Source organism: Podarcis gaigeae (assembly GCF_964106915.1).
Source record: "Podarcis gaigeae genome assembly, chromosome: 1".
NCBI lineage: Eukaryota > Metazoa > Chordata > Lepidosauria > Squamata > Lacertidae > Podarcis > Podarcis gaigeae.
The window spans coordinates 120,235,738-120,261,648 of NC_139678.1; the positions used below are offsets into that span (position 1 = coordinate 120,235,738).

The 25,911-nt window shown below is 44.2% G+C and overlaps 1 protein-coding gene across 3 annotated transcripts in view; it reads left to right on the forward strand.

Moving 5' to 3' along the window:
* Positions 1–25,911, forward strand: part of ANKAR (ankyrin and armadillo repeat containing) — a 41,919-nt gene that overhangs the window by 5,226 nt on the left and 10,782 nt on the right. For all 3 annotated transcript variants that reach the window (XM_083703973.1, XM_083703972.1, XM_083703974.1), the window contains 16 exons: positions 1,066–1,229; positions 3,296–3,411; positions 5,759–5,936; positions 8,155–8,374; positions 9,138–9,167; positions 9,701–9,745; positions 11,350–11,557; positions 13,197–13,405; positions 15,374–15,478; positions 17,527–17,771; positions 18,951–19,119; positions 21,059–21,300; positions 21,550–21,703; positions 22,254–22,415; positions 23,062–23,168; positions 24,844–24,966. In XM_083703973.1, the coding sequence (XP_083560099.1) occupies positions 1,066–1,229; positions 3,296–3,411; positions 5,759–5,936; positions 8,155–8,374; positions 9,138–9,167; positions 9,701–9,745; positions 11,350–11,557; positions 13,197–13,405; positions 15,374–15,478; positions 17,527–17,771; positions 18,951–19,119; positions 21,059–21,300; positions 21,550–21,703; positions 22,254–22,415; positions 23,062–23,168; positions 24,844–24,966 (2,477 nt within the window). The remainder of the gene's footprint in view (positions 1–1,065; positions 1,230–3,295; positions 3,412–5,758; positions 5,937–8,154; positions 8,375–9,137; positions 9,168–9,700; positions 9,746–11,349; positions 11,558–13,196; positions 13,406–15,373; positions 15,479–17,526; positions 17,772–18,950; positions 19,120–21,058; positions 21,301–21,549; positions 21,704–22,253; positions 22,416–23,061; positions 23,169–24,843; positions 24,967–25,911) is intronic.

The window sequence follows — 25,911 nt, forward strand, 5'->3', positions numbered from 1 at the left end:
CCTTGCTCCAGTCACTCTGGGCAGCTTCCAACGTATATAAAAATATATAAAAACATAAAACATTAAAAAAACACTTCCCTATACAGGGATTTCTTCGGATGGCTCAGGGGCTGGATAACTCCAGATCCTCAAACATTTCTCTGTTGACAATAGGGACATCCTAAGGAAAAGCAGGACATTCCAAGATCAGATCAGAAACTGGGACAGTTTTCTGTAAATCAGGGACTGTACCTTGAAAATAGGGACACTTGGAGGGTCTGCTAAAATTAAGACACCAGACTCCCTCCAAATGAATGAATAACAGTTGATTGGGGTTCCATGTGGCAAGAATTAATAAAGGAAATAAAAGGGAACCAGTCGCCATGGAATTTGTTCCTAATGAACAAGAACTGGAACTACTTCTTAATCCAAAATGTCAATCTTAATGTCAAAAGGGTACACTATGGCTCTATCTCCACCATACATTTAAAGCAATATTATACCACTTCAGATAGCCATGGTTTTCCCCAAAGAATAATCAGAATTGTAGTTTGTGAAGGGTTTTGTGAGGAGACCCACGTTTCTCTCATGCAGATACAGAGTGGTTTAACAATCAACTCTTCCCAGGGAACTCTTACGTAGCATACTCTTTTTGTTAAGTTGTGGGTGAACATATCAGACGACACAGCGATTCTTCAAACAGCTCTTGTTTATTCACAGGCCAGGACAGAACTGAACTGAAGGGCTCAATCAGCCTGCTTATATAGAGCTCCAGTACCATGTTACTGTAACAACTTTCTAAAACTATCCAATCACTGAACGTCACTTTCGATCCTTCATTTGCATAACTATCTACAGCATCCCCCTGCTGGCCCAGGGTGAGAACTTCAGTACATAACACTTTTGACACCAACCAGTCCTTATTATGTGATGAAACTACGGGAAATCTGCATTTTTGAAAGTGCTGCTTAAAGTTTGGGCATATAATTTTATATTATTAGTAATGTCATTCATTCATGTCATTCGCTGAGAGCAGTGGCAGCTGCCTTCTCCTCTGTGTTAAAAACCAGTTCTTCCTTTTTGTAGACGACAAAGTCAAAACGGAACGTGAGCTGCCTCCAATTTTGCTCGGACCAGATTTTAAGTGCCAGCATTTTGTATACACCCAGAATCAGTATTTCCATCTCCACGGTGGCATTGAATATGATGTTGGTACTCCTTCAGTTGAAGACCTTTCAGATGAGATTAAGGTGCTAAATCAGAATTTTCGAAATAATTTAGCCTGCGATAAGGAGAGATTGTAGGGGTTGGGGATTTACAGCATACACACTATACCTTTTAAAGCTCATTTGAAGCAGAGTCTCCCTCAAAAGAATTCTGGGCACTGTAGATAATGTTAAGATTTGCTGGGAAATGTAAATCTGTGACAGGTAAAGCTACAGTGAGGGAAAGAATTTGCTTCAAATGTGCTTTAAAGATGTAGAGTGGACACTGCCTTAAGTCTCCTTACCACAGAAACTCTTCCTACCACTAGCTGGGTCTGGTTCAGTAGCTACAGCCTCTCCAGAAGACAGGCCGTCTAACCAGTCATCTATGCCCTGGTACCTCTTTTTCAGATTTCTGTAAAATGTTCCATCTGGGGCCGCCTTTGAAGCTGGTTTGGATGCTTCCCTTGGTACTTTCTTGTTCAGATAGTACCTCAGAAATATGTCAGAACGGATCGGCTAGTTGCCAATTCACTTTGGAGCCTGCTTGAAAGTACTAGTGCTCCCTTTTAAAGCCCTAAGTATACCTGAAGGAGCGTCTCCACCGCCATCGTTCTGCCCAGACACTGAGGTCCAGCTCTGAGGGCCTTCTGGCGGTTCCTCACTGCGAGAAGCCAAGTTACAGGGAACCAAGCAGAGGGCTTTCTCGGTAGTGGCACGCGCCCTGTGGAATGCCCTCCCACCAGATGACAAGGAGATAAATAACTATGCAACATTTAGAAGATATCTGATGGCAGCTCTGTTTAGGGGAGGTTTTTAATGGTCAATGTTTTATTGTGCTTTTAATACTTTGTTGGGAGCTGCCCAGAGTCAGATAGGCAGCATATAAACAATAAAATAAAGATTATTGTGGGGGCCTTCTCTCAATGCATGCAGAGGGGCCAGGGTGGTGTGCAACGGTACATGTAGAAATTACTGTCAGTTAAAGCGGGACACTCAAATAGGACAAAAGAAGAGTGCCTATCTAGAGTTGCATTTCTTTACCCAGGGGTATAAATGAATTATTATTATTATTATTATTATTATTATTATTATTATTATTATTATTAGCACCTAGGATGGGTGAAAGGAACAGCTTCTCCTATATCAAACAGCCTGTACTTTGAAGTAATCCACTGAGGCCCATTTCTCTGCACCTTCCTTGTTATATTTAGGCATTTGGCAAGTAGAGAAGGGCCTTTTGTTGTGGTGGCCCCATGATGGAAAACATGCACATCCTCTCCTGCTAGCAACTTTACATTCTTTCAGGCGTTAAGCAAAACAAAAACAAAAAAACACCTCTCAGGGATTTGAAGGGACTCTCTAAGCATTTTAAACCTTTTGGATCTGAGTACCATTTTGTCTGCTAGTTTTTTATGATTATTGTTATTGTTTATTGCAATTAATTGCTTTCAGTATCAGCATTGTAAACTCTCCTGGTGTCATTCTCAAGCAAAGGCAGTATAAAAATATTTAAAGTGCATAAATAATTATTAAATGACACCATAAAAGGTAAATTGTAGGGAGTGACTGTCAGCTTCCTTTTACTCAGAGCAGATCCATTGAAATTAATGGATCTAACTTAGTCGTGATCATGAATGCCAATGAGTCTGAGCAAAATTTAGTTTAATGCCACCTTTCAGTTCTGATTTGTTTCAAGAAAATGTATTTTACAAGGGAATACATTTATTTTTATCTGTTTTATTTTATTTTAAAGAGCATTTACTTTGAAGAAATTCAGCATGTAATCAGCATGTAATGGCAAGAACAGGACTGTTGTAGAATTGTAACCTCACATGTTATGGGTTGGAAGTCAAATACCTTTGGTTCTTTGATTTTATGAAACTAAAAACCTGTTTCCACCATGTGCCCAGACAGGATTTGAACTTCTGTTTCTCTACCCATTGGGTTTTTCAGCTCTTCTCAGCTCTTAGCAGATTTTGAGCCTGCATATTTTACTGAAAATTGACAAGATGCTTTAACTACTTAAAGCAGTGCTTGGCCTTGATACAGGAAGTTTTAAGGGCTTTGCAGGCATAAATAGGGTCTGTTGTTTTTAACATTAATTATAGGCTGCCTATGATGAAATGCATACATGTGCGGCAAATCACCTCGCTCAACTGTTGGACCCAGATGCACCCTATAGAGAACATTACCCCATACCAATAATGGATTTTCAAGGCAAGAGGTAAAGAGCATGTGAGATGCTTTCGATTGAGTTTTTGGAAACGTAACACTAGTTAATGGTTGAGAGTCAAAAAGTGGCTCATACCTAAGTGCCAGTAAACACTTGTGTACGTGCAGCAGATGTTACCATATGCAATAATAATTGATTAGAAATAAGTTTGCCTAAAAGAGATACTGACGACTGAGCACGGATGTTTATTATTTATTCATCGAGATTTTTTAATCTGAATGCAGAATTGAGCTTTGCTGCTTTTAAAAAACAAATTATTTTGACCATTGCTCTTTGCCCACTGTGCTTTATCATAAAAGGAATCCAGTCACGTAGTGAAAATCTTGTAGATGGAATCCAGTCTGGCATAAAGCACGACACAATCATATTTTCTGTGCTTCCTGTTAGCCCTTTAGTCTAAACTAGGCATAGGCAAACTCAGCCCTCCAGATGTTTTGAGACTACAATTACCATCATCCCTGACCATGGGTCCTGTTAGCTAGGAATCATGGGAGTTGTAGTCCCAAAACATCTGGAGGGCCGAGTTTGCCTACAGTGCACTTCTACTCTATCAAATGTTTCCACCCCACCCCCCGGACCCCAGCACCACCTTTGTTCCATCTTTTATGCCTAGGTTCTATTCTTTCAGGCTTAGGGAGACATAACAGAGATCTTTACAGTGCCCAGATACTAAAAGGTAAAGGTAAAGGGACCCCTGATCATTAGAATCGACTCTGGGGTTACGGCACTCATCTTGCTTTATTGGCCGAGGGAGCCGGCGTACAGCTTCCGGGTCATGTGGCCAGCATGACTAAGCATAGCTGTCAACGTTTCCCTTTTTTTAAGGGAAATTCCCTTATTCCAAATAGGATTTCCCTTTTAAAAAGGGAAAAGTTGACAGCTATGTGACTAAGCCGCTTCTGGCGAACCAGAGCAGTGCACGGAAACGCCATTTACCTTCCCGCCGGAGCAGTACCTATTTATCTACTTGCACTTTGACATGCTAGGTTGGCAGAAGCTGGGACCGAGCAACGGGAGCTCACCCCGTCGAGCGGATTCGAACTGCCAAGTCCTAGGCTCTGTGGTTTAGACCACAGCTCCACCCGCGTCCCTTTTGCCCAGATACTAGAGCAATGTTAAAAGGATACTACAGTGGTACCTTGGTTCTCAAACTTAATCCATTCCGGAAGTCTGTTCCAAAACCAAAGCGTTCCAAAACCAAGGCGCGCTTTCCCATAGAAAGTAATGCAAAATGGATCAATCCGTTCCAGACTTTTAAAAACAACCGCTAAAACAGCAATTTAACGTGAATTTTACTATCTAATGAGATCATTGATCCATAAAACGAAAGCAACAAACAATGTACTGCAGTCACACAATCAATCAATCAATCAATCAATCAGTAGCTGAACTGGGTTCCACACAGTCACAAAAACAAAACAAAAAGAGATGCAAAACCAAAAACACAAAATAAATAGCAAAAACAGACAGACCTCAGCATAACACTCAAAACGGAAGCCTAACACTCAAAACGGAGCACATTCGGTTCCGAAAAAAGTTGCCAAACCAGAACACTTACTCCTGGTTTGCAGTGTTTGGGTTCCAAGTTGTTTGAGTACCAAGGCATTTGAGAACCAAGGTACCACTGTACAAATAGTGTGGTGCAGTGGGTTGAGCGTTGGGCTAGGATGATGGTGAGACCCAAACTGACACTTTACCCATGAAGCTCACTGGGGGACCTTGGACCAGTCACACTCTCTTACCCAAACAACCAGGGTTGTTGCGAGGATAATGTTTGGGGAGGGTATGCTGCTGTATGCCATCCTGAGCTACTTAGAGGAAAGGCAGGATTAAAATGAATTATAATGGTATGCCATGGTCCAATTTAGACAGGTGTACACAACCTGCGGTCCACTTAGCTAAATGCAGCTACTACTGCTTGATTTTTTTAAATAAAGTCCTATACATAAGAACCTGCTGAACCAGGTCAAAGTTGTCCACCTAGTCCAGTATCCTGTTCTGACAGTGGCTAGCCAGATACCCATGGGAAGCCTGTAAACAGAACATGAGTGCAACAGCACTTGTGTCTCCCAGCAACTGATTTTGTGTATTGTGGCCTGCCTAGTGTTTAACCACGATCCCAATTTTGCAGTCTCAGAGACAGCAATAAATATATATTTATAAGCCCCTGGTGGACCACCATATTAAGCGATTGGGATGTCTTTGATTTGGTGGGTCAGAAGATTCTCAGGCTCACTTTACAGGCATTGTGAAATATAGGATACAAAATAATGTGTTAAAATATTCCAGTTTCTACTGTGTGTGTGTGTGTGTTCCCCCCACCCCCTGCATTTTCCAGCTATTATGTAATCGGGATCGAACTTGAACCATTTTATCTGCTTTTTAAGAGCCAGTGGTGGGGAGCCATAAACGAAGTAGTAAGCACACTTAAACCCAAAAGGCTCCCATTAACTGATATTCAAGCAATGGACCAATTCAAGAAAAGATTTGGCTATAAGAAGGCTATTAAATGCAAGGTATGGTTTTTGTTTTTTTTTAAGGGAATGGACCCTGTGAGGTCCACCACATTTATGGTCATCTTCCTTTAAGCAGCGCTTTCAGAACAGTTTTGCTCCTCTCCCTCTGTCGCTCAAAATCATGCTTCATTCCAGTTAGAGCAGCCTTTGTGGATGGAGTCAACCCACCTGCCCAGCTTCTCAGGCCAGGTGGGAAATTTAAGGTTTCCAACCACCCTGTATGAAGCATAGGTTCCCACAAGGCAAGAAACAACGATAACAGCAAGAACATTTATTGAACTAACAGAATTGAACAGCAGGGGCAAACAACTGCTTATATACATTTCTGAAGGCCTGGGCCGCTCCCACTCCCAACGTGATTGGCTATCTAAACTTCCAAGCTGCGAATCATAACTCAGAGTTTAAGGGCCAATGGCAGAGGCACAAATCCTGAAATGTTCTGTGATTGGATATCATGTATTGAATCAGAACACAGGAGCTCAAAATCCTTAGTCCAGACTCAAGCTCAGGCAAACACAGAACACTGAATACATAACACTGTATAATACAGGATCGTCCCATATGATAGTGCAAAATACTATGTCCTGTGCTGATTCAATACAGGATGCAGTTTGTCCCGTATTTCCACTCCCCTGCCTCCCCTTTCTCTCTGCCAAGTTAGGGCTTCTCTCCAAATCTATCTATGTGAAAGGGTGTGTGAAAAGTCATGTATTTAAGCTACGGGTAGCAAAGCTCAGACAGATTTACAAATTCATGCATATCTGTCTCTGTGTATGTGACAAATTCCAGAGGGGCCATCCTAATCGGCTGCCACAGATTATAATGGATTGCTTGAGTTATGCACCAGGTGGAAAAGAAAATCGCTCCAATGCCTCTCTCTGCCCCACCCTACCCTGCCCAGTATTTTGCCAGAACAAAGGTGGCAACCTTAGTGGAAATGGCCCAAACAGCCCATTCTCCATTACTTCCCTATTTATCAGACTCCTTGCCGCTTGCCTTTGAGCTTTCTTCTCTGCTATCTTCAGCGAACACCTGGTTTTGGGGGGTTACGTTTTCTGGGAGACACTCCAGTGACAGCGTCTCATTCAACTGCTGTTCAAGCTTTGCCTGTTGAATGCTTTCAAAGTCCTCCTCCTCATCTCCCATCATCTCCCAACTTTTGCCCTCATCTTCCTCTGGAGTGTGCCCTCTGCCAAACCACTACCGGAATATGAGGCCTCTCCCTCCGATAACAGGACTCTCATGAAGAGTTCGGCAGCAGTCCTGTATCTCAGCGACTCATACCTGCTCATATGAGCATGCAAACAGCAGAGTAAACAAAACCTTGGCTGCGGAAGTATGTAGCATCGCCAATTTTATTGCTATACATCAGATCAAACCAAATCATAATAAGGAAAATAACAACAGCATGAGGAGCAGCTCACACAAACATCCTGTCTGTCTGAACAAAGAGCCTAAAACAAAAGCACAGAGAACGGAAATGCAGTGTCTGAGTTTCTTTTCTCACACTTCCAGAAGAATGGAATGTAAACAGTGTGGATCACGAGATCCAACAGCTATGGGGGGATGAAAAATACTAACATGGAGGTCTATACTAAATGCCCCTTCATCCTCTCTGGAAGACACCTGGGGACATGGTCTCCACCACTTTCCTTCATCTGCCCAGTCCCTGACAGCCGGGCAGAAGCTTCCTGGGCTTTGAGAAGCAGGCACCAGAGTATTAATACTTTAATACTCTAATTTACTGGGAACATTTAGGGGACTAGCCTAGTCCCCTTAGTCCACTGACCGCATGCCACTGGCAGGATAATAATTTGGCTAAAATTTGTTGAGGGAGGTGGGTATCTTGAAGATTCCATTAAGGGCCTCTCTTCATTTCCCCCTATAATTTGAGTACCGAAACTGGCATCCAGTGGTTGGGGCCAAGACTTCAGTGGCCTGTATACATCCTTGCCCATTCAATCTAACGAGCCAGGATGGAGCGCATGATACAGAACAAGTACAAAATTATATAATGCAATGCAGAATAAGAAAGATCCTGTGTCTTTCTACAGTCGGCTGGCCTCAGGAGTCAATTTATCTTGGTACAGAGTTTTAACTGTTCTCTTTCTTTCAGGGCATGGTACACACAGCCCAAATCAAAGTAGCTGGAGTGAAAAAGCACTGTGTTATTATTCTTGTTGTTTTTCTATGTGCCTTTTGCGCGTGTGACATTTAGAGCCTGCCATTTGGCATGAGGGCTGCTGCTGAAAGAGGCTTGGCTGCTATCTTCCTCACCTTCTGCCGCAAGACATCCCTCTCCAGCCTTGCTCTTTCGGACGATCATGGCTACGGTCTTATCCACTATGCTGCTATCTACAACCGTGTGCCAATCATATGCCAGCTGATTAAATCATATCTGACAATCAACCAAAGGCGCAGCATCCCAGTTAGCCAAGGTATGAAATAGTATCTGCTGAGAAGTTATTAGAGTCCCAGGGGTCCTTCCCACAAGGAAAGCATCTCCCCTGTCCCCTTTCTTGGTTGTAGAAAAGACTCTGTGCAAGAACCAGAGACATCTAAATCAGGCTTCCTCAAACTTGGCCCTCCAGATGTTTTTGAGACTACAATTCCCATCATCCCTGGCCACTGGTCCTGCTAGCTGGGGACCATGGGAGTTGTAGGCCAAAAACATCTGGAGGGCCGAGTTTGAGGAAGCCTTCATTCACCTCTTGATTCCAATTTTCTTTTCTAAAGTGTGTGAGATACTTTATTGCTCCAGACATCACTGTTAACCCTCATCTGACCTGTTACCGACTCCAGTTCAGATACCTGTGTGGGCGAGCAGGCAGAGCAATGTGGTCCCACTTGGCTCCAGTGGGGGGTCACTTTGGTGACGTGGGCTGGGCTGGAACAGCGGGCTCTGTCCCCCGCCTGGCATACGTGCCCACCCACCCTGGGCATTGGCAACCCATGATATGCTGCTGTGCTGGACAACAGCTCCCATCATCTGACCATTGGCCCTGCAGACTGAAATCTAGCAATATCTGGAGAGGAGAACCACAGATTCTTCATCTCTGAAATAACTGTTTGGAGGAGGCATTCATCATTAGAATGAGAAGCAGGATAGTGTATACCGAAAGAAAGAAAGAAAGAAAGAAAGAAAGAAAGAAAGAAAGAAAGACGCAATAGCCAAATCATAATAAATACATTTTGTTCTAGGGAAACGTCCCCAGAAATCTGATCCAAAGGGTAAGTGATAAATACTTTGTTGTCCTCTGACTTTTGTAATATATATAAGTATACGAAATAAAGTTGCTCTAACTTTAGGAAAACTAGGGGCTATAAGTTTAAGGGCAAAGGCTTGCAGCTTCTCTACCTTAAGAGATAATGCTCTATAGTGTAACTAGAACGGTTCATTCAATGAAATATTTGAGTTAGTGGGAGCTTTGCTCTTGCCATTAAGGGGTGCACAGGTAGGCCCATTCGGAAGAAAATCTCTTCGGAATCCATTAAGCATGTTGCAGTTTTGTAATTTTGTTCCGGGAGTAAATTTAATGCAGAGATTACACTGTGAACACACACACACAAACACACAATAATAATAATTAAAAAGATTGATTGCACTGAAGTTGATAGTATTTCGTCACTGGAAATTCTGCATAGCCAATAGCTTTGGAACCTATGATATAATTAATCTTAAAATAAGAACCTATGTCTATATAGCACACGGGCATGTAGGGATGTCATGGTTGAAGTGATTAAACAAATATGCTTTGTTTAAGGAACAACGAGCTTCCAAGATAAGGACATTGGAGGAGAGAAAAGTGGTGAGTTGTAAAAAAACCACAGCATTACTTTTTTATAGTCTACAATGATGAAAATTATTTAGTTTGTTGCCATTGATTTCTCTTTCTCTCTCCACTAAGGCTGGGCTATATGTTGTTCATATTCAGGGGTGGGCAGAGATTTTGCTATGTTTTCCATTTTTAATGCTACAATGCATGGCATGTTCGATGCTTTTTTAAAAATCTGATAAATTCACATGCTATTTTTCTAGTGCTGGAAAGAGAAACAATATTGATTCTGTGAAAAGTCAGCGTGGTGGGGACGTGAGAGTGTGAAACTGGGACCATAGAGAGACAAGGTTTCAAGCTTACTGGGTGACCTTGGGCCAGCCCCTGCCTCTCAGACTAACCTACCTTACAGGGTTGTCGTGGTTTTTAAACGAGGGGGGGGGGAGAGAAGCAAAGACATCACCTTGAGCTTTTTGGAGAAAAGGGCTATAAATTCAACACATACATACATATACAGTCGTACCTTGGAAGTCGAACAGAATCCGTTCTGGAAGTCTGTTCGACTTCCAAAACATTCCGAAACCAAAGTGCGGCTTCTGGTTGGCTGGAGGAAGCTCCTGCAGCCAATCGGAAGCTCCGCTGGACATTCGGCTTCCGAAAATCGTTTGAAAACCGGAACACTCACTTCTGGTTTTTGATCATCCAGGAGCTGAAATATATGAGTTCCAAGGCATTCAGCAACCAAGGTACAACTGTACACATAAAATAATAAAGGGGTGGTGTAGAAACAGCACTGGTATAAAACTAGCAAATAATTATTCAAATCATTGGGGGCTCTGCCTTAGATTTTGCCACCTGAAGTGTATCATGTCTGTGCCACTGTATTCAGGACACTGACAAACTGGAACGTGTCCAGAGGAGGGCAACCAAAATGGTCAAAGGCCTGGAAACGATGCCTTATGAGGAACGGCTAAGGGAGCTGGGCATGTTTAGCCTGGAGAAGAGGAGGTTAAGGGGTGATATGATAGCCATGTTCAAATATATAAAAGGATGTCACATAGAGGAGGGAGAAAGGTTGTTTTCTGCTGCTCCAGAGAAGCGGACACGGAGCAATGGATCCAAACTACAAGAAAGAAGATTCCACCTAAACATTAGGAAGCACTTCCTGACAGTAAGAGCTGTTCGACAGTGGAATTTGCTGCCAAGGAGTGTGGTGGAGTCTCCTTCTTTGGAGGTCTTTAAGCAGAGGCTTGACAACCATATGTTGGTGTTTCCTGCTTGGTAGGGGGTTGGACTCGATGGCCCTTGTGGTCTCTTCCAACTCTATGATTCTATGATTCTATGTGTAGTTCAGGGGTAGGCAACCTAAGGCCCAGGGCCGGATGCGGCCCAATTGCCTTCTAAATCCGGCCCGCAGTCGGTCTGGGAATCAGCATGTTTTTACATGAGTAGAATGTGTCCTTTGATTTAAAATGCATCTCTGGCTTATTTGTGGGGCATAGGAATTCATTCATATTTTTTTTCAAAATATAGTCCGGCCCACCACATGGTCTGAGAGACAGTGGACCAGCCCACGGCTGAAAAAGGTTGCTGACCCTGGTGTAGTTCATTCTATTGCATCTTGTTCCCTCTGTCAGGTTTTGGTCCCACTGCTTTGCACCTATCAGCTCAGTGCTCCTCCGTCGAAGCCCTCCATTTCCTCCTGGCCTTAAAAGCAGATTACGAAATACCCGATGAACATGGGTGGCTGCCTATACATTACGCTGCCTTCTATGACAATGTTACCTGCTTCACAATTCTCTACCGAAAACACCCAGCTTCGTTAGAGTCTGAAACACGAAATGAGTAAGTAAGCAGAAAACAGCATGGGAATTTACGCCGCCTTGTTTCCTTTTGGAATTCAAGTAAGGAACTCTAAGTATTGTCAAGTATTGTCAATGTAACACCAAATTGCCCAATCTTGGGTCAATCAAACTGAGACAAGGGTTCATAATGTGCCCGTCAGCTGGCTACATTTGCCTGCAAGGGAACAGGCTATTCTAGGGTGTGATCATGTTTTGAAATGTTTGCTATGTCGACTTCTAACCAATCTAAAGGTGTACTGTCCCATATCAAATCCTCCTGGAAGAGTCTACTAGGAGCGTGGAGGACCTTCAGATAGCCTAAGAATGCAGTCTAGACCAACGCTCACCTTCATGTTCAGGCTTCAAGCCTGGAATCCTTGATAAGAGTCCTTTTTAGAGCAATCAACGTTGCAAAGTGGGAAGGTAAAGAGAGCAAGATAAGCAGGCAAAGACACTATCCCACCACAGCCCGGTTCAGCTCAATTGCATTTCTGTTACATGCAATTTATCTGGAAGGATAAAATAACAATAAATCCTATATAAACTTGCCAGTGAGTATATCCCAATGAACATTAGGGCTGGCCAGCATATGGTTTTCAACACTGTGATATATTCCCAGTTAAACATCACAATATACCAATATATCATGATGTCTGAAATAAGGGTGGAGCTATGTAGAGGCATTGGCTGGCTTCACGGTTTCCCCCACATTGTGATTTTTCCATCGCACACGCACACATCAAGATCCTCAATATGTTGCCAGGTCAAAAATTATGAAACCAGTATCATGATACAGACTTGAAACCAGTTTTGAGTGATATATTGCCCAGCCCTAACACATTCCGTGATTTGCAATATATTGCCAGGTCAAGAACGATGAACCCGATATCATGATATGGACCTCAGACCAGTTTTGGATGATATATCGATATCTCACCAAGCCCTAATGAACATGACAGGGCTTTCCTTATTAGAGAACATAGGGAGCGGTGCATACTTTTATTTGTTTGTTTTTGGCCACAATTCTTCATCTACTTTTCTAGGAGTGAATCTCATTGAACTCAGTAGGGCTTGCTTCTAAATAGATGTGTGCAGCATTCCACTGTCACTCAGCAGCTAACTTGCAGAAACAATGCCCTGGCTTGCACATAGCTTAGCATGAACACATGGATGTGCAGAGAGCCAGTGTGGCGTAGTGGTTAAGAGCGGTGGACTTGTAATCTGGTGAACCGGATTCGATTCCCTGCTCCTCCACATGCAGCTGCTGGGTGACCTTGGGCTAGTCACACTTCTCTGAAGTCTCTCAGCCCCACTCACCTCACAGAGTGTTTGTTGTGGGGGAGGAAGGGAAAGGAGATTGTTAGCCGCTTTGAGACTCCTTCGGGTAGTGATAAACCAGGATATCAAATCCAAACTCTTCTTCTTCTTCTTTGGGAAAGGGATCACAGCCAATTTGCTCCTCTACAGTCATAGTTTGGCTTAGCATCATGTATGACTCCAGGCCAATGGTTTAGCTCTCTCTGGACTAACCGTGAACTATGACCATGGCTTGTCCTGTATATAAAATAAAATCCATTTCATCATCCTATTTCGCTGAGTATTAATCTGCATCGCAGTGATGTTTCTCCTCTCTCCTACAGAAAATGCTCCACCCCACTTTTGCTTGCGGCTACATCTGGGGCATTAGATACGATCCAGTATTTGTTTTCTCTCAAAGCCAACTGGCTGAAAAAGGACAGCGAAGGAAATAATATCATTCATTTGGCGGTGTTGAACTTTCATACAGAGGTTCTAAAGCATCTGGTTGAGCTGCACAACCCTGATCTTCCGGTTTGGAAAACTCTTGTTGGTAAGCACATCAGTTTGTCTCCCTGCAAAGTGGTTCTAGGTGGCCCTAACTCACTGGGATGTTTCAGTTCATGAGGATGCAACAAGGTGGCCCATGGATGCAACAGGAGGATGCAACAGCCCCCATAGCCCAGCGATAACACATCTGATGCTGTATTATCTAGAGGCAGGATAGGAAGCTGGAGGGAACTCTGGAAAGACTTGTCCTATAGCAGCCCCCACACCATAACAGATTTGTCAGAAGGAACTTTGAACTACCACATGGTGGCAGCATAGGACTCAGCAGGCTGACAAGGAAATATTGGCAGACTAAATGCTTTCTATTAACCCACTCCACCTTTTGAGGTAAAGGTAAAGTACCCCTGGACGGTAAAGGTAAAGGACCCCTGGACGGTTAAGTACAGTCAAAGGAGACTCTGGGGTTGCGGCACTCATCTCGCTTTCAGGCCGAGGGAGCCGGCGTTTATCCGCAGACAGCTTTCCGGGTCATGTGGCCAGCAGGACTAAACCGCAACACTTCCAAAAGTAAAACAAAATAAAAATAAAAGCACACAGTTTTAGCTGTTGAATATGTTGGCCATCAAGTCCTAAAGACCTGGGTAGACTGAAATGTTGTTTGAATGAGCTGTACCGCCTCAGGATAAAGGTGAGGAGGGATCCCTCTTTTGAATGCCTCCAAGTTTTTAAAGCTTGCTCCAAGTAGAAAAGGAACTTTATTTTAATGAAGGGGGATATTAAAAAGAAATAAAATCTGCCAACTGTAGTCTGAAATGGTATAATCTAGAGGTTTTCAACCTTTCTGAGTCCACGGCTCCCTTAACCGACTATATTTTTTTCTGCAGCAACCCATTGGGGCTCAGGAGCCCAGTTACGTCACCCCTTGCCTGCAGAGCTGCCAGCCTCTCACCCTTTTTCAAACACCCTCCCTTGTGGAGTGTTCCCTCAGCCTCCTCTCCTCTCCCTTCTCCTTGGGAGTCCTTCAGGCAGCTGCAGCTGCAGCCCCTGGTCTCTGAACTGCCCCACCCCTGCCCCAAAGAGAGATGCCTCCCAGAGGCACCATTTGCCTCGGGAGCTTGTAGCCAGGGCTGCTGCAATAAACAGCCGTGCAAGCCTTTGGGAGGCAGAAACACGAAAGGGCATCAGAGGAGGGAGGGAACAAAAGAGGAACAGCGGCCAGTGTTGTCCGCAGCACCCCTGACCATCATTCAGGGCTAAATGCAAAAAATAAAAAATTCACTGTTGATACCTCATTCTCGAATTGCCCCTCTGAAATATACTCTGAGTCGAAAGTGGATTTCATGCTCTTTATTCAGCTCATAGTGGTGAGGAGGAATGCAAATTCCCCCAGAATGTCTGCTTTATATACATTATTTACACAATGGGCCCCACATGATTGGCTAATTCCGGGATTCTCCTGTGGGCCAATCAGGTTGTGGGTTCACTTCCACCTGGAGCTGGATTGGATGGCTCCTGTGGACCAATCAGACTGTTGCATTCTGAATCCTATTGTTCTAGGAGCAATCAGACTGCTGCATTTTGGTGTAGTGGTTAAGAGCGGTGGACTCGTAATCTGGGGAACTGGGTTCATGTCTCTGCTCCTCCATATGCAGCTGCTGGGTGACCTTGGGCCAGTCACATTTCTTTGAAGTCTCTCAGCCCCACTCACCTCACAGAGTGTTTGTTGTGGGGGAGGAAGGGAAGGGAGAATGTTAGCCGCTTTGAGACTCCTTAGGGTAGTGATAAAGCGGGATATAAAATCCAAACTCTTCTTCTCAGTACATAACAAATCCATTCTAACTAGAGCTGCGTCAGAGTTTTGAAAATGTGTTTCCTGGCCATTTATTGGCTGGATAAACTCCAACGAAAAACAATTCTGCAAACTGGAGTTATTGCAAAAGGGTTCAGCTTGGATACATCCTTTGGGGGTAACCAGCAAGTGTCTTCAAATTGCTTTGGGGATTCTCAACAGGTATGCTGGATTGCAAAGAGCAGAAAAGGAAAGAAATGGCCATACGGTGTTTGGAAGTCCTTTGTCTCGCCAAAGATAATTACTGGAAGTGCATTTTGGATGCAGGTGAGATAAGCAGAAGAAGATATGTTGCTGTCTTTATGCTATAGGTCGGGGGGGGGGAATTGTTGAAAGACAGTTCCAATAGTCCGTCCCACCACTGGCCTGTCTGGCTAGGGCTGATGGAATCCAACAACAACAACTTGGGGTACCAGAGGTTCCCCATTCCTGCTGTAGGTTTTCATATAAGTATCTGTGCACCAGCTACTAAATGCCCATATAAGGTGATTTCAAGCCTTATGAGGAACAGTTGAGGGAGTTGGGTATGTTTGGCCTGGATAAGAGCAGATAATGACAGCCACCTACAAATATCTAAAGAACTGTCACATGGAGGCTAAGAACTAAAACCAATGGCTTCAAGCTACGAGAAAGGACACTCTGACTAAGCATCAGGAAGAACTTTCTGGTGGTAGGAGTTGTCTGACAGTGAAATGGACTCCCTTGGAAGCGGGTGGAGGTTTTTAAGCAGAGGTTGGATGGCTATCTGTCATTGATGCTTCAATTGAGATTCCTGCATTGCAGGGGGTTGGACTAGATGACCCTCGGGATCCCTTCCAACTCTACTGTTCTACGATTCTAATAACAAGGGGGGGAAACAATAAAAGAGATTAATCCAAGCCTGATGTGAATGCATAGGAAGACATAGTACCTCTTCCTTGCATCCTTGCCTTTTTAAAGCAAACTGTACACACAGGGTTGGATCCAGACAAATGTGGTTCCCACTAAAAATCATCTATCTATCTATCATCTATCTATCTATCATCTATCATCTATCTATCTATCTATCTATCTATCTATCTATCTATCTATCTATCATCTATCTATCTATCTATCTATCTATCTATCTCTATCTATCTATCTATCATCTATCTATCATCTATCTATCATCTATTCTTTTCAAGTTTATACATTTCACTAATTTTATACATTTCACTAATTTCACAATCATTTTGACATTTCAAAACTTGACTTCCTTCCCCCTCTTTCTGCGGTTCCTTAATTTTTTTTTTAATATCTTCTGCAGTTCCAAATTAACTTAATTTGCTCATTTACTCATCTTCTTTAAATATATACTCTTATAAAACTGCAGGTTATCTGCCAATGTTTTCATCTGTTTATAATTTATCTAGTTCCCACTAAAAATCAAAGGACTTGAAGCTATGACAAACTTGCCCCGTTGCTTTCGGTGCTATACCTAAGCTGCGTTCGGATGACTTGTTTTTAAACTGTTATTTATGCAGCACCATCCGTTGCAAATCCCACAAGGGTGTACTCTAGGAAAGTTCTCTGCTCCTTTGCTCCTGGGAGTAGATCAGCTTTAAATAAAGCAAACTGTTGGAGGCAGCTCTTAACATGTTGGAAGCATCCTCTTCAAATACATTTTTAAATGAAATTGTGAAAGACTGAATGTACTTGCTGACAGAAACCACTGGGGGCAGGATTCAGCAGAATTAACAGTAGATGATAAAGCCCCAGTTCATAACTGTATGGGGGTTGCAGTATCCTCACATTTTTGTAGATACCAGCCACATTCAGATGTAACAGTAAACCATAGTTTAGTGCTACTCTATAGTTTTCTCCTCCTCTGGCACCGCCTCCCCTGAAACCTTGCTGCTGGGAGGAGATTGGCTTGATGGATTTAAAATGGCCTGACATTGGATTGAAAAGGATGTTCAAAATAACTTTTATTCAAAAAACAAAACAGGAGCTTTTCTTTTGGGAATTATAGGGACAGAACTACCTAAGTTGTATAGAAATTTATTTACGTATGCTACTACCGCAGCAGGAAACCTCCATGGGTTTGAGAGCGAGAAGTATGGTGAGGTTAGGGGTGTGAGGAGCATAAGGATCTCAATCCTACCCTGTCTTGCTCACGTGTAGGGTTACATGCACAAGTAGGGCTTTTGTGATCTTCCGTACATCCCTCCCCTGCCAACACATACAGATTCTCCTATTCTCTTCTAAACAAGTCAGAAACTTTCAAGTGATTCACAGGATGTTGTGTTTGTGAAAGAAAACTGTAACTGACCCTTCGTTTGCGCTCTGCACCGCAGGTACCATACCCTCGTTAATCAACTTGTTAAAAAGTGGCAACATCTACCTGGAGTGCATCACCGTGGGAGTTCTGAGTAACATCTCAATCCACGAGTCCATCGCCAAAGCTTTTGTAGAAGCAGGAGGCATCACAGTATTAATTAAGCTACTGGCAACTCATGAACCTGAATTGCTTTCCCGTTGTGCTGTCCTTTTATATGATATTGCCCAGTTGGATAACAATCAGGTCATAATTGCTGAACAGGTAAGCCTAACCCTAAAAAAAACAAAAAACCTTAGTATTGTCTTTCATTCCCTCCTTTTTAAAATGTACTATAATAATAAAAAAATGTGTTTGCTTTTACTTTAGGTGTGTTCAATTTGTAAAAGTATCCTAAGTTAGAGACCCCCCTTTCTTCCTTTGAATCATAGAACTGTAGACCTGTAAGGGACCCTGAGGATCATCTATGTACATTGAAACTAATCTTAATTGTGCTTAAGGTTCCTAATAGTAATGTCAGGAGTCCAGGTTCCCAACTTGATAACACAGCGTAGGTAATTAAAAAGGAGGATTCATTGCAAAAACAAACAGATAGCTTCGGACAGCTCTGAGAAAGCCTCTGGCATCATTACTCAAGATGACCTTTCTGAAGACTTCTTCCGGCAGAAGATATTGAACAGAAGATATTGAACTTATGACCCTTAAGTCTCTTGTGTTGCTTCCTACCTAGCAGCCCTCCCATTCGCCGACTCTTGCAGTCTTTTCGCGCCTATTTGTTCTTCCTGCGAGCTTTGGCTGTGTTCCAGCCTGCTCTCAGCTACTACCTTATCAGCCTGCTCATCAAGGCCAGGAAGAGCCGGTCTGCAGCTGCCAGCTCTCCCCTGCCTCACTAACATCTAAGCCCCTCTGTTCCTGGCTGCTTTCTGCAGTTGGCTGCAAACCTTCGCTTGGAGCTGGCTCATTCCTGACAAGTAACTAGAGTTCTCCTCAGTGGTGGAAGCTGTTCTGACATTCTGCCGTGTTCCACGACCATGCTCCCTGGCTCTTCCTCCTTAGTCTCAGTGTTGCCTTTGTAGAATTCAGTAGGGGGAATGGGGTCAAAACCAGAATTAGTTGGCTCTGCCTATTTCTGTCTCTGGCTCCACCTTTTGCTGTGTTCCCTGCCTTCTGCCCTACCAGCCCCTATGAGCACCAGTCTCCTCTGTTCCTAAACTCAGGATTAGGAACCCACATCAAGCCAAGAGATTCAGATCCCAGGTTAAGAGAAGTACTGGTTAGCCTTAAGAGGGGGTGAAGATGTATTTACTAATTGTGGCTAGATAAAGAGGGAACATTCTCAAAGTTGGCTTCTGATGAACAGAGAACAAGAGTTGTGTCTGCACTATTGACAGTTTGATATATGTTTTCTTCAACACTGTTTTTCTTTCTTTCTTTTTCCTGCAGGGTGGAATTCCTGCGCTTGTCAATCTGTTGCAGTACAACATAGAAGACCTGCTTGTGAACGTAATAAATTGCATTCGAGTAATGTGCATTAACAACCATGAGAACCAGTTGAAAGTGAAAGATGCCAGGGGCATCGAGCCACTTGTCAACTTCTTGCAGTCAGATTCAGGTACAGCAAAGGAACAAAATGCAGAATCACAAGTGCTGCTATCCATACACAGAGGAGTGGGCACAGTGCATGTTCTCCTGGACCCCCTTTTTGGAGGAGGACAACAGACCATCAAAGCAGCAAGGGGTGGATACTGGGGGTGCAGCAGGGGCAGATATAGGGCAGTCCAATTGGTGCAGTCACACCAGGCCTGCTAAATGCTTGCCTGGCCTTGGGAAGGAGGTGTGAGGACTCTGGCAGGGTCCTAGAATCCTCCTGTGAGCCAGCGTAGTGTAGTGGTTAAGAGCGGTAGACTCGTAATCTGGTGAACCAGGTTCGCTTCCCTGCTCTTCCACATGCAGCTGCTGGGTGACCTTGGGCTAGTCACACTTCTCTGAAGTCTCTCAGCCTCACTCACCTCACAGAGTGTTTGTTGTGGGGGAGAAGAAGAAGAGTTTGGATTTGATATCCCGCCTTTCACTCCCTTTAAGGAGTCTCAAAGCGGCTAACATTCTCCTTTCCCTTCCTCCCCCACAACAAACACTCTGTGAGGTGAGTGGGGCTGAGAGACTTCACAGAAGTGTGACTGGCCCAAGGTCACCCAGCAGCTGCATGTGGAGGAGCGGAGACGCGAACCCGGTTACCCAGGATTACGAGACTACCGCTCTTAACCACTACACCACACTGGCTCTCTGGGTGTAGAGAGAGGAATGGAAAGGAGATTGTTAGCCGCTTTGAGATTCCTTAAGGGGCGTGAAAGGTGGGGTATCAAGTCCAAACACCACCTCCTCCTCCTCTTCTTCTTCTTCCTGCCTCCTTCCCAAAGCTGGACAAGTACTTACCGGACTTAGGAAAGGTGGGAAGAGGGCCCTAGGACCATGCCATAACCTCGTGCCTCTTTTCTAAAGACCAGCTTAAGCCGGTGAATGGCCTTGCACAGGGCGGCATATTACCAAGGTTTGCCCCTGAGCCATAGCTGTCAACTTACAGATTTGAAAATAAGGGACCAGCAGCCTCGAAAATAAGGGATCAGCAACCAAAATAAGGGATTTTGCTTAGCTTATGAGTTCCATTGGCCCTTCCCCACCCAAGAGGGAGGGAGAGAGACTCTCTCCCACGCTGCCCGCAAGCCTGGCATGAGGCAGTTACAGCGCGGCCTCTGAAGCGCCGCCCTTCTGCATCCCTCCCCATCCCCTCCTCTTCCTCCTCCCTCAGGCCACCTCCTCAGCTGCCACTGCTGCCTCCGGCTTCCCCTAGCAGTGCGGCTGAAGAGAGGGGCTGCCTGCCCGCCTGCCACCACCCGTCTCCTCACGACGCGCCCCTGAGGGGGGAAAGGGAGAGACGGAGACATGGCAGCTCGTATGCTCTCTCTCGCTCTCTCTCTTGAGGCGGAGAACCCCAAGCCGCTGCTTCCCTCCCGAGCCGGGCGAGCATGAAACCCGGGAAATTTAAGGGACATCATCAATCCGGGATAGCAGCGGGACACGGCGCTGGGATAAGGGAGTTTCCCGCCAAATAAGGGACGGTTGACAGCTATGCCCTGAGCACAGAGATAGATCTTTTTAGAGAGACTGCTTTTTAGGGGAGGGGGCAAATCAAGGAGGGGTGAGGCCCAAGTAGCAAGTTTGGGTTACACATGGACATGGATTACGGATTTACTGGCTCGGTTGAGAGGGATAAGGAACCTGTGACCTTCCATATGCTGTCAGACTACAACTCCCATCATCCCTTACCACTGGCCTATCTGGTTGGGACCGATGAGAACTCCCTCATCCCTGCGGTATTGCTTAACAAACATTGTCTTAGGTAACAGAATACTAGACGTTTATTACTACATCAAATCTCTGATCTGCAAATGAAACGAAAAATAATAACAGCGAAAACAGTAACAGGGCTGTTATTTGCTGTGGTCTTACATGTGGCTGGCTCTTACTGTTTCGTGATCTTTTTCTGCATAAAGATGTGCTGCTGGCCGTGGCTTCGGCAGCGATTGCAGAACTTGCTCGAGGGAATTTCAGAATGCAGAACGCCATAGCTGATGCGCAAGTCATTGCCCCTCTAGTTGAACTTCTCAGAGGAAGGAAAATCAGTGTCCAAGTGAAAGGAGCAATGGCGATCGAGGCACTCGCTGAAAGGAACACTAACATCCAGATGAGATTTCTATCCAAGTCTGTGACCAAATTCCTTTTAAAGCTCCTGAAGGCAAGTATTTTCCCATCTTTTTTCTGGGATTTGTAGAGCAGCGGAGTAGGCTGTTATCTGACCTCACTGGATAACTTTGTAGCTTGGTCCTTCTGAGTTCAGCGGAGCTTATTGATGAGGAAGTCAGCTTGGGATTACATCCTCTGAGACGTTAACGCTTTGAAATATAACCAGGAACATTTTTTTATTATTATTATTATTATTATTATTATTATTATTATTATTATTATTATTTTGCCCAATCTGCAGGCTTTTCACCTGAAAGTTAAAGAACAAGGTGCTTGCACACTTTGGGCCCTGGCAGGACAAACCTTGAAGCAGCAGAAATACATGGCAGAACAGATTGGATACAACCTTATTATCGATATGCTGCTGTCACCCTCTGATAAAATGCAGTGTGTTGGTAAGTCAACTGTCAGGTGGCTGTTGCGGTTGCTCGAGAGTAACCAGGCAGGACTCCAACCTGTGCTTTACAGGCTTTATTTTGGTGCAAACTATTTACAGTGAAGAGCCCCAAAGTTCATGTCTGGCTCAATCGCTAGCAGAATCCGGGAGTGGTCTTTTTTTGGACCTCCCCCAACATAAGAGTTTCGTTACCCCCAACCGTCTCCTCCCCTCTCTGCGCCTCAGACTGCTGCGCAGGATGGGCAATGGCAAGGGCGTGTTTCCCTCCTGACCGGCTTGCCCAGAAGCAGTGTTAAGGCTCTTATCAGCATCCTCTGGTCCTTGCACCTCTTCCCCCTGGAAGTGGGTCTTTCCTCCTACCCGGAAGAGGAACCGCTTCACAAGATTTTCGGAGGCTCCCTGTAACACAACTGCCCTTCTATTTCTCGCCTCTGAGCCGATGGCAGTTCCCTGACATGACATCAACCTTTTCCGTTGCATTTCTGAAAGAAAAACTGGGCATGGGACCAAAGGTTACTAAATGTGTGTTGCTGTGGTTGTTTTGGAAGGAGGTGAAGCCGTCATAGCTCTTAGCAAGGAGAGCGAAATACACCAGAACCAGATCTGCGAAGGGAACGGAATTTCCCCTTTGGTTCGGCTGCTAAGGAGTGGAAGGATAGCAGAGGGCACACTGCTCAGTGTCATCAGAGCTTTGGGGACCATTTGTATTGGTTTGTAGCTCCTTTTCTGTTGTACTTAGGTTATGTTATAAGAAAAAAGTCAAAGTTACAGCCTCCGTACTGTTTGCCCGTTTTGCATTTTCCAAATATGTAGGGAGCAGATAATGTAGAAAAATAAAAGCAGCAAAACACACAATGAAAGCCAAATTTTGCTATTTATGTGAGGAAGAGAGGGCTCGTTTACACTTCACTTGTCCTGAAAGCACGGGTCTGGGTGGTTTTCTGCTTTCCCCAGGAAAACCTGCTCTTTACCGCTAAATCAGAGCAAACAGCAATTCCCGGAAAACCTGATTGACATTTGTTCTGATTCAACAGTAAAGAGCAGGTTTTCCCGAGCGAAAGTGGCTGGACAAGGGGAAGTATGGATGATCCCAGGGTTTCATATGTCTGAATTCGACATAAGAAATGAAATCCCACCAAAATGGCAAAGAAATTTTCCAGGTCTTCCACATTCTGTGATAATGCCCCCTAGACTAGAGGTAGCCGTTTGGAACATGTTCTTGTCTAAAAAGTTAAGAACACAGAATAGTTACAAATATGAGGTTTGCTTGTACTGACATTACATTTTCTGATTATCTTTTCAATTTTTCCTGTGCTCCTTATGTGGGGCTCTCTGCCTGACTTGTTGGACCTTCAGGTGAAGCCAACATAAACAATCCAGTCAGTCAAGACAACGTAGTAGATGAAGGAGCCTTGCCAATATTGGTCCACTTACTGAAACATCATAGTTCTCTTCACATAAAGGTGGGTTTTAAGTGGTAGCCTTATTCAGTATAGAGATGAACTCCTCCAAAGCATTTCTTGAGTAGGTTTAAGTGCTGGCACCTGTCTTTCTCGGAGGACAGTGGAAAAGTGCGCCATCGGAGGAGAAGTCAAACCGTTGGAGAATTACAGTGCCTGCTGTGGCTGTAGAAACATGTTTTGTTGCAGCTGGAGAAGATGAAGGTGTCTGATTGTGCTGCTGCACATGAACTATGGTGTTTCTTCTCTCTGCGCTCCCCCGGTTACTGCTCTGCGCTTTCCCTCTGGTTACTGCTGTCTATCTCCAGGCACTCTGGTTACTGCTGTCTATCTCCAGGCACTTCGGTCATCTGCAAGGAATTCCCAGATGGTGGGGTTGGTGTTGCCAGCTTTCATGTCACATTTGAAACATCTTTGTAACGCAGAGTTGGTCTGCCAACAGGCCTGGTACCTGAAGCCAGCTCCCCATAAAGCACAGCCTTGGGGATAGAACCCTTTTTGACAGTGCTATTTTTCTAGAAAAAGCAGTGCCAGAACTCACCATAAACTCTCTTATAATGGCAATGGCACCCATCTGAGAAGTGCCAGAACTGAGTTCCATTGAGTTCCAGTATGGGGGCAGGGATAGCCCTGATTCTTGAGTAGGTTTAAGTAGTCCTTTCAGTTCAGCACATAATATAAGCTAATACATCTTTGCGCGATGCTAAAGGGCTGCAGCTCAGTCGTGACAGAGCTGGTGCTTTGCATGCAAACGCTCCCCGTAGGGTTTGGAAGCACCCTTACCTGAAACCCTGGTGAGATGCTGCCAGTCCGTGTTGGCAAGGAGGATCTAGATAGACCAAGGGTCTGACTTCGTATAAGGCAGCTTCTTATGTTCCTATACAAAGAAACTAGCTGCTGGTCACAGCCAACGATATTTGGAAACTGGCACCTAATTGCTTAGAGTTGTGTGACGCTGACGTTCACAAAAGTAACATGGCTCTAATAATTTTGTTTGCTACATTCCAGTTCTTAAAGACTGGAACGAGATGTTATTGTAGACAAGGAGCTGCCAACAGCAACATCCCCATATCTGGCTTGATAGCCTCACATCTTCTCTCCCCTATAATATCTAACATCTCCCCTGTGACCTCTAATCATACAACTCAACCACTAGTGGCACCCAGTTATGTGGAGCAAGGATGGGGAGAATTGCATTTTGATGACCATGTGATGACCATTTCACTAGAGGTTATGGGGAGGTTGTGGGGAGAGGGAGAGAATTAGGTACTAGGATGCTGTTTGGGGCATTGGCTATTTGGCTGGCAAAAGACTAATTGCGTGGACAAGGAGAATACAGTTATAGGAAGGAGAACTATGTTTATCAGTAAATATATTTGGAAAAATCTCCATTAAGCATTGTGGAACTGTGAGGTACAGAAAGAGTCCAGTTTGTTATATATTAAGTGCACATATTATAACAACTCTGGATGAGATTGTGGCTTTTTATGGTGTAAATATCATTGCACTGCAGCTACATGTTACTTAAAGGGATTGTTCATTGGGGACTGAGGGATAGTCAGCAAGCTCTGAAGGACGTTTGGAATGGGGCTGAAAATTTGGAATTGGGCTAAAAATAATTGAATTTTACCAGTGTGTTGAAGCTCACTTTTGCTTTTCCATCCAACTGATTGCTTAGGTTGAAGTTGCATATTCTTTGGCTTGCATTGTTCTAAAGAACGATAACCTGCAGAGTGTGTTGCGAGAGAAGGAAGGCTTTAGTTATTCTGACGTCCTTGGGCTCCTTTACGCACCAGAGAAGGTACTGGCTTTACTGGAGAACATGATAGTGCCCATTTAAGAGAAAAGATTAAATACGCTTCATGCTGTAATAAGGCACTGGCATTCTTTCTTTCTTTGTTTCAATCAATGTCAGTGCCTGATTACAGGAACGGATCCTTTCCCCAAAGCTGTGAGCAAATGCTCCTTTCCATGTACAGATCTGCTCCCGCCATTAGAATGGAAGAGCCAGTGCACACATACAAGAGATTAAAGGGGATCTCCGAGCTCACATATGGATCAAATCAGGCTGTTTTGCAGCACAGCATGAGAACAGTTGGCAGTTTGTTGTTAATTGCACAGAACCACCTTAGAACTACACCACAAGCTGGAGGGCCAATGAGCATATGCGCCGACCAAACGTGATGCAGCTAGGTAAATTTTAGATCCAGACTTGGGTCTCCAGCTGCTTTTGGACTACAAATCCCATCATCCCTGACCATTTTTCCTGCTAGCTATGGATGATGGTAGTTGTAGTCCAAAAACTGCTGGAGACACAAGTTTTGAGAAACCCTATCCTAGACCCTGGGCGTAACAGTGTGGGGAACAGAGGCTTTACATGATTGTGTGTGTGTGTTAGTTCAGTTATGAAGTGCACAATTAACAATAACCTCCACCCATGCTTTACAACTGCATCTACATTCCTGATACACTTGAGCCACAAACGATTTTAAAAACTACAACTCTGAGCATGTGCCATTATTATTCCAATCTCACTTAAATCTCGCCTGGCAGCTTCATTATACACCTTTTAGGCACCAGGCAAAAACATTCCTCTTTGACCATACCTTTGGCTGACTGCCATCCAATGCTCTTTTAAAATGTGAGTGTGTGTGTGAGGGGGTGTTATTGGGGGGTTGTTGTTGTTGTTGACTTTGTATTTTGTGTTTTTGTACTGTGATTTTATGTTGCAACCACTTGCAGGTAC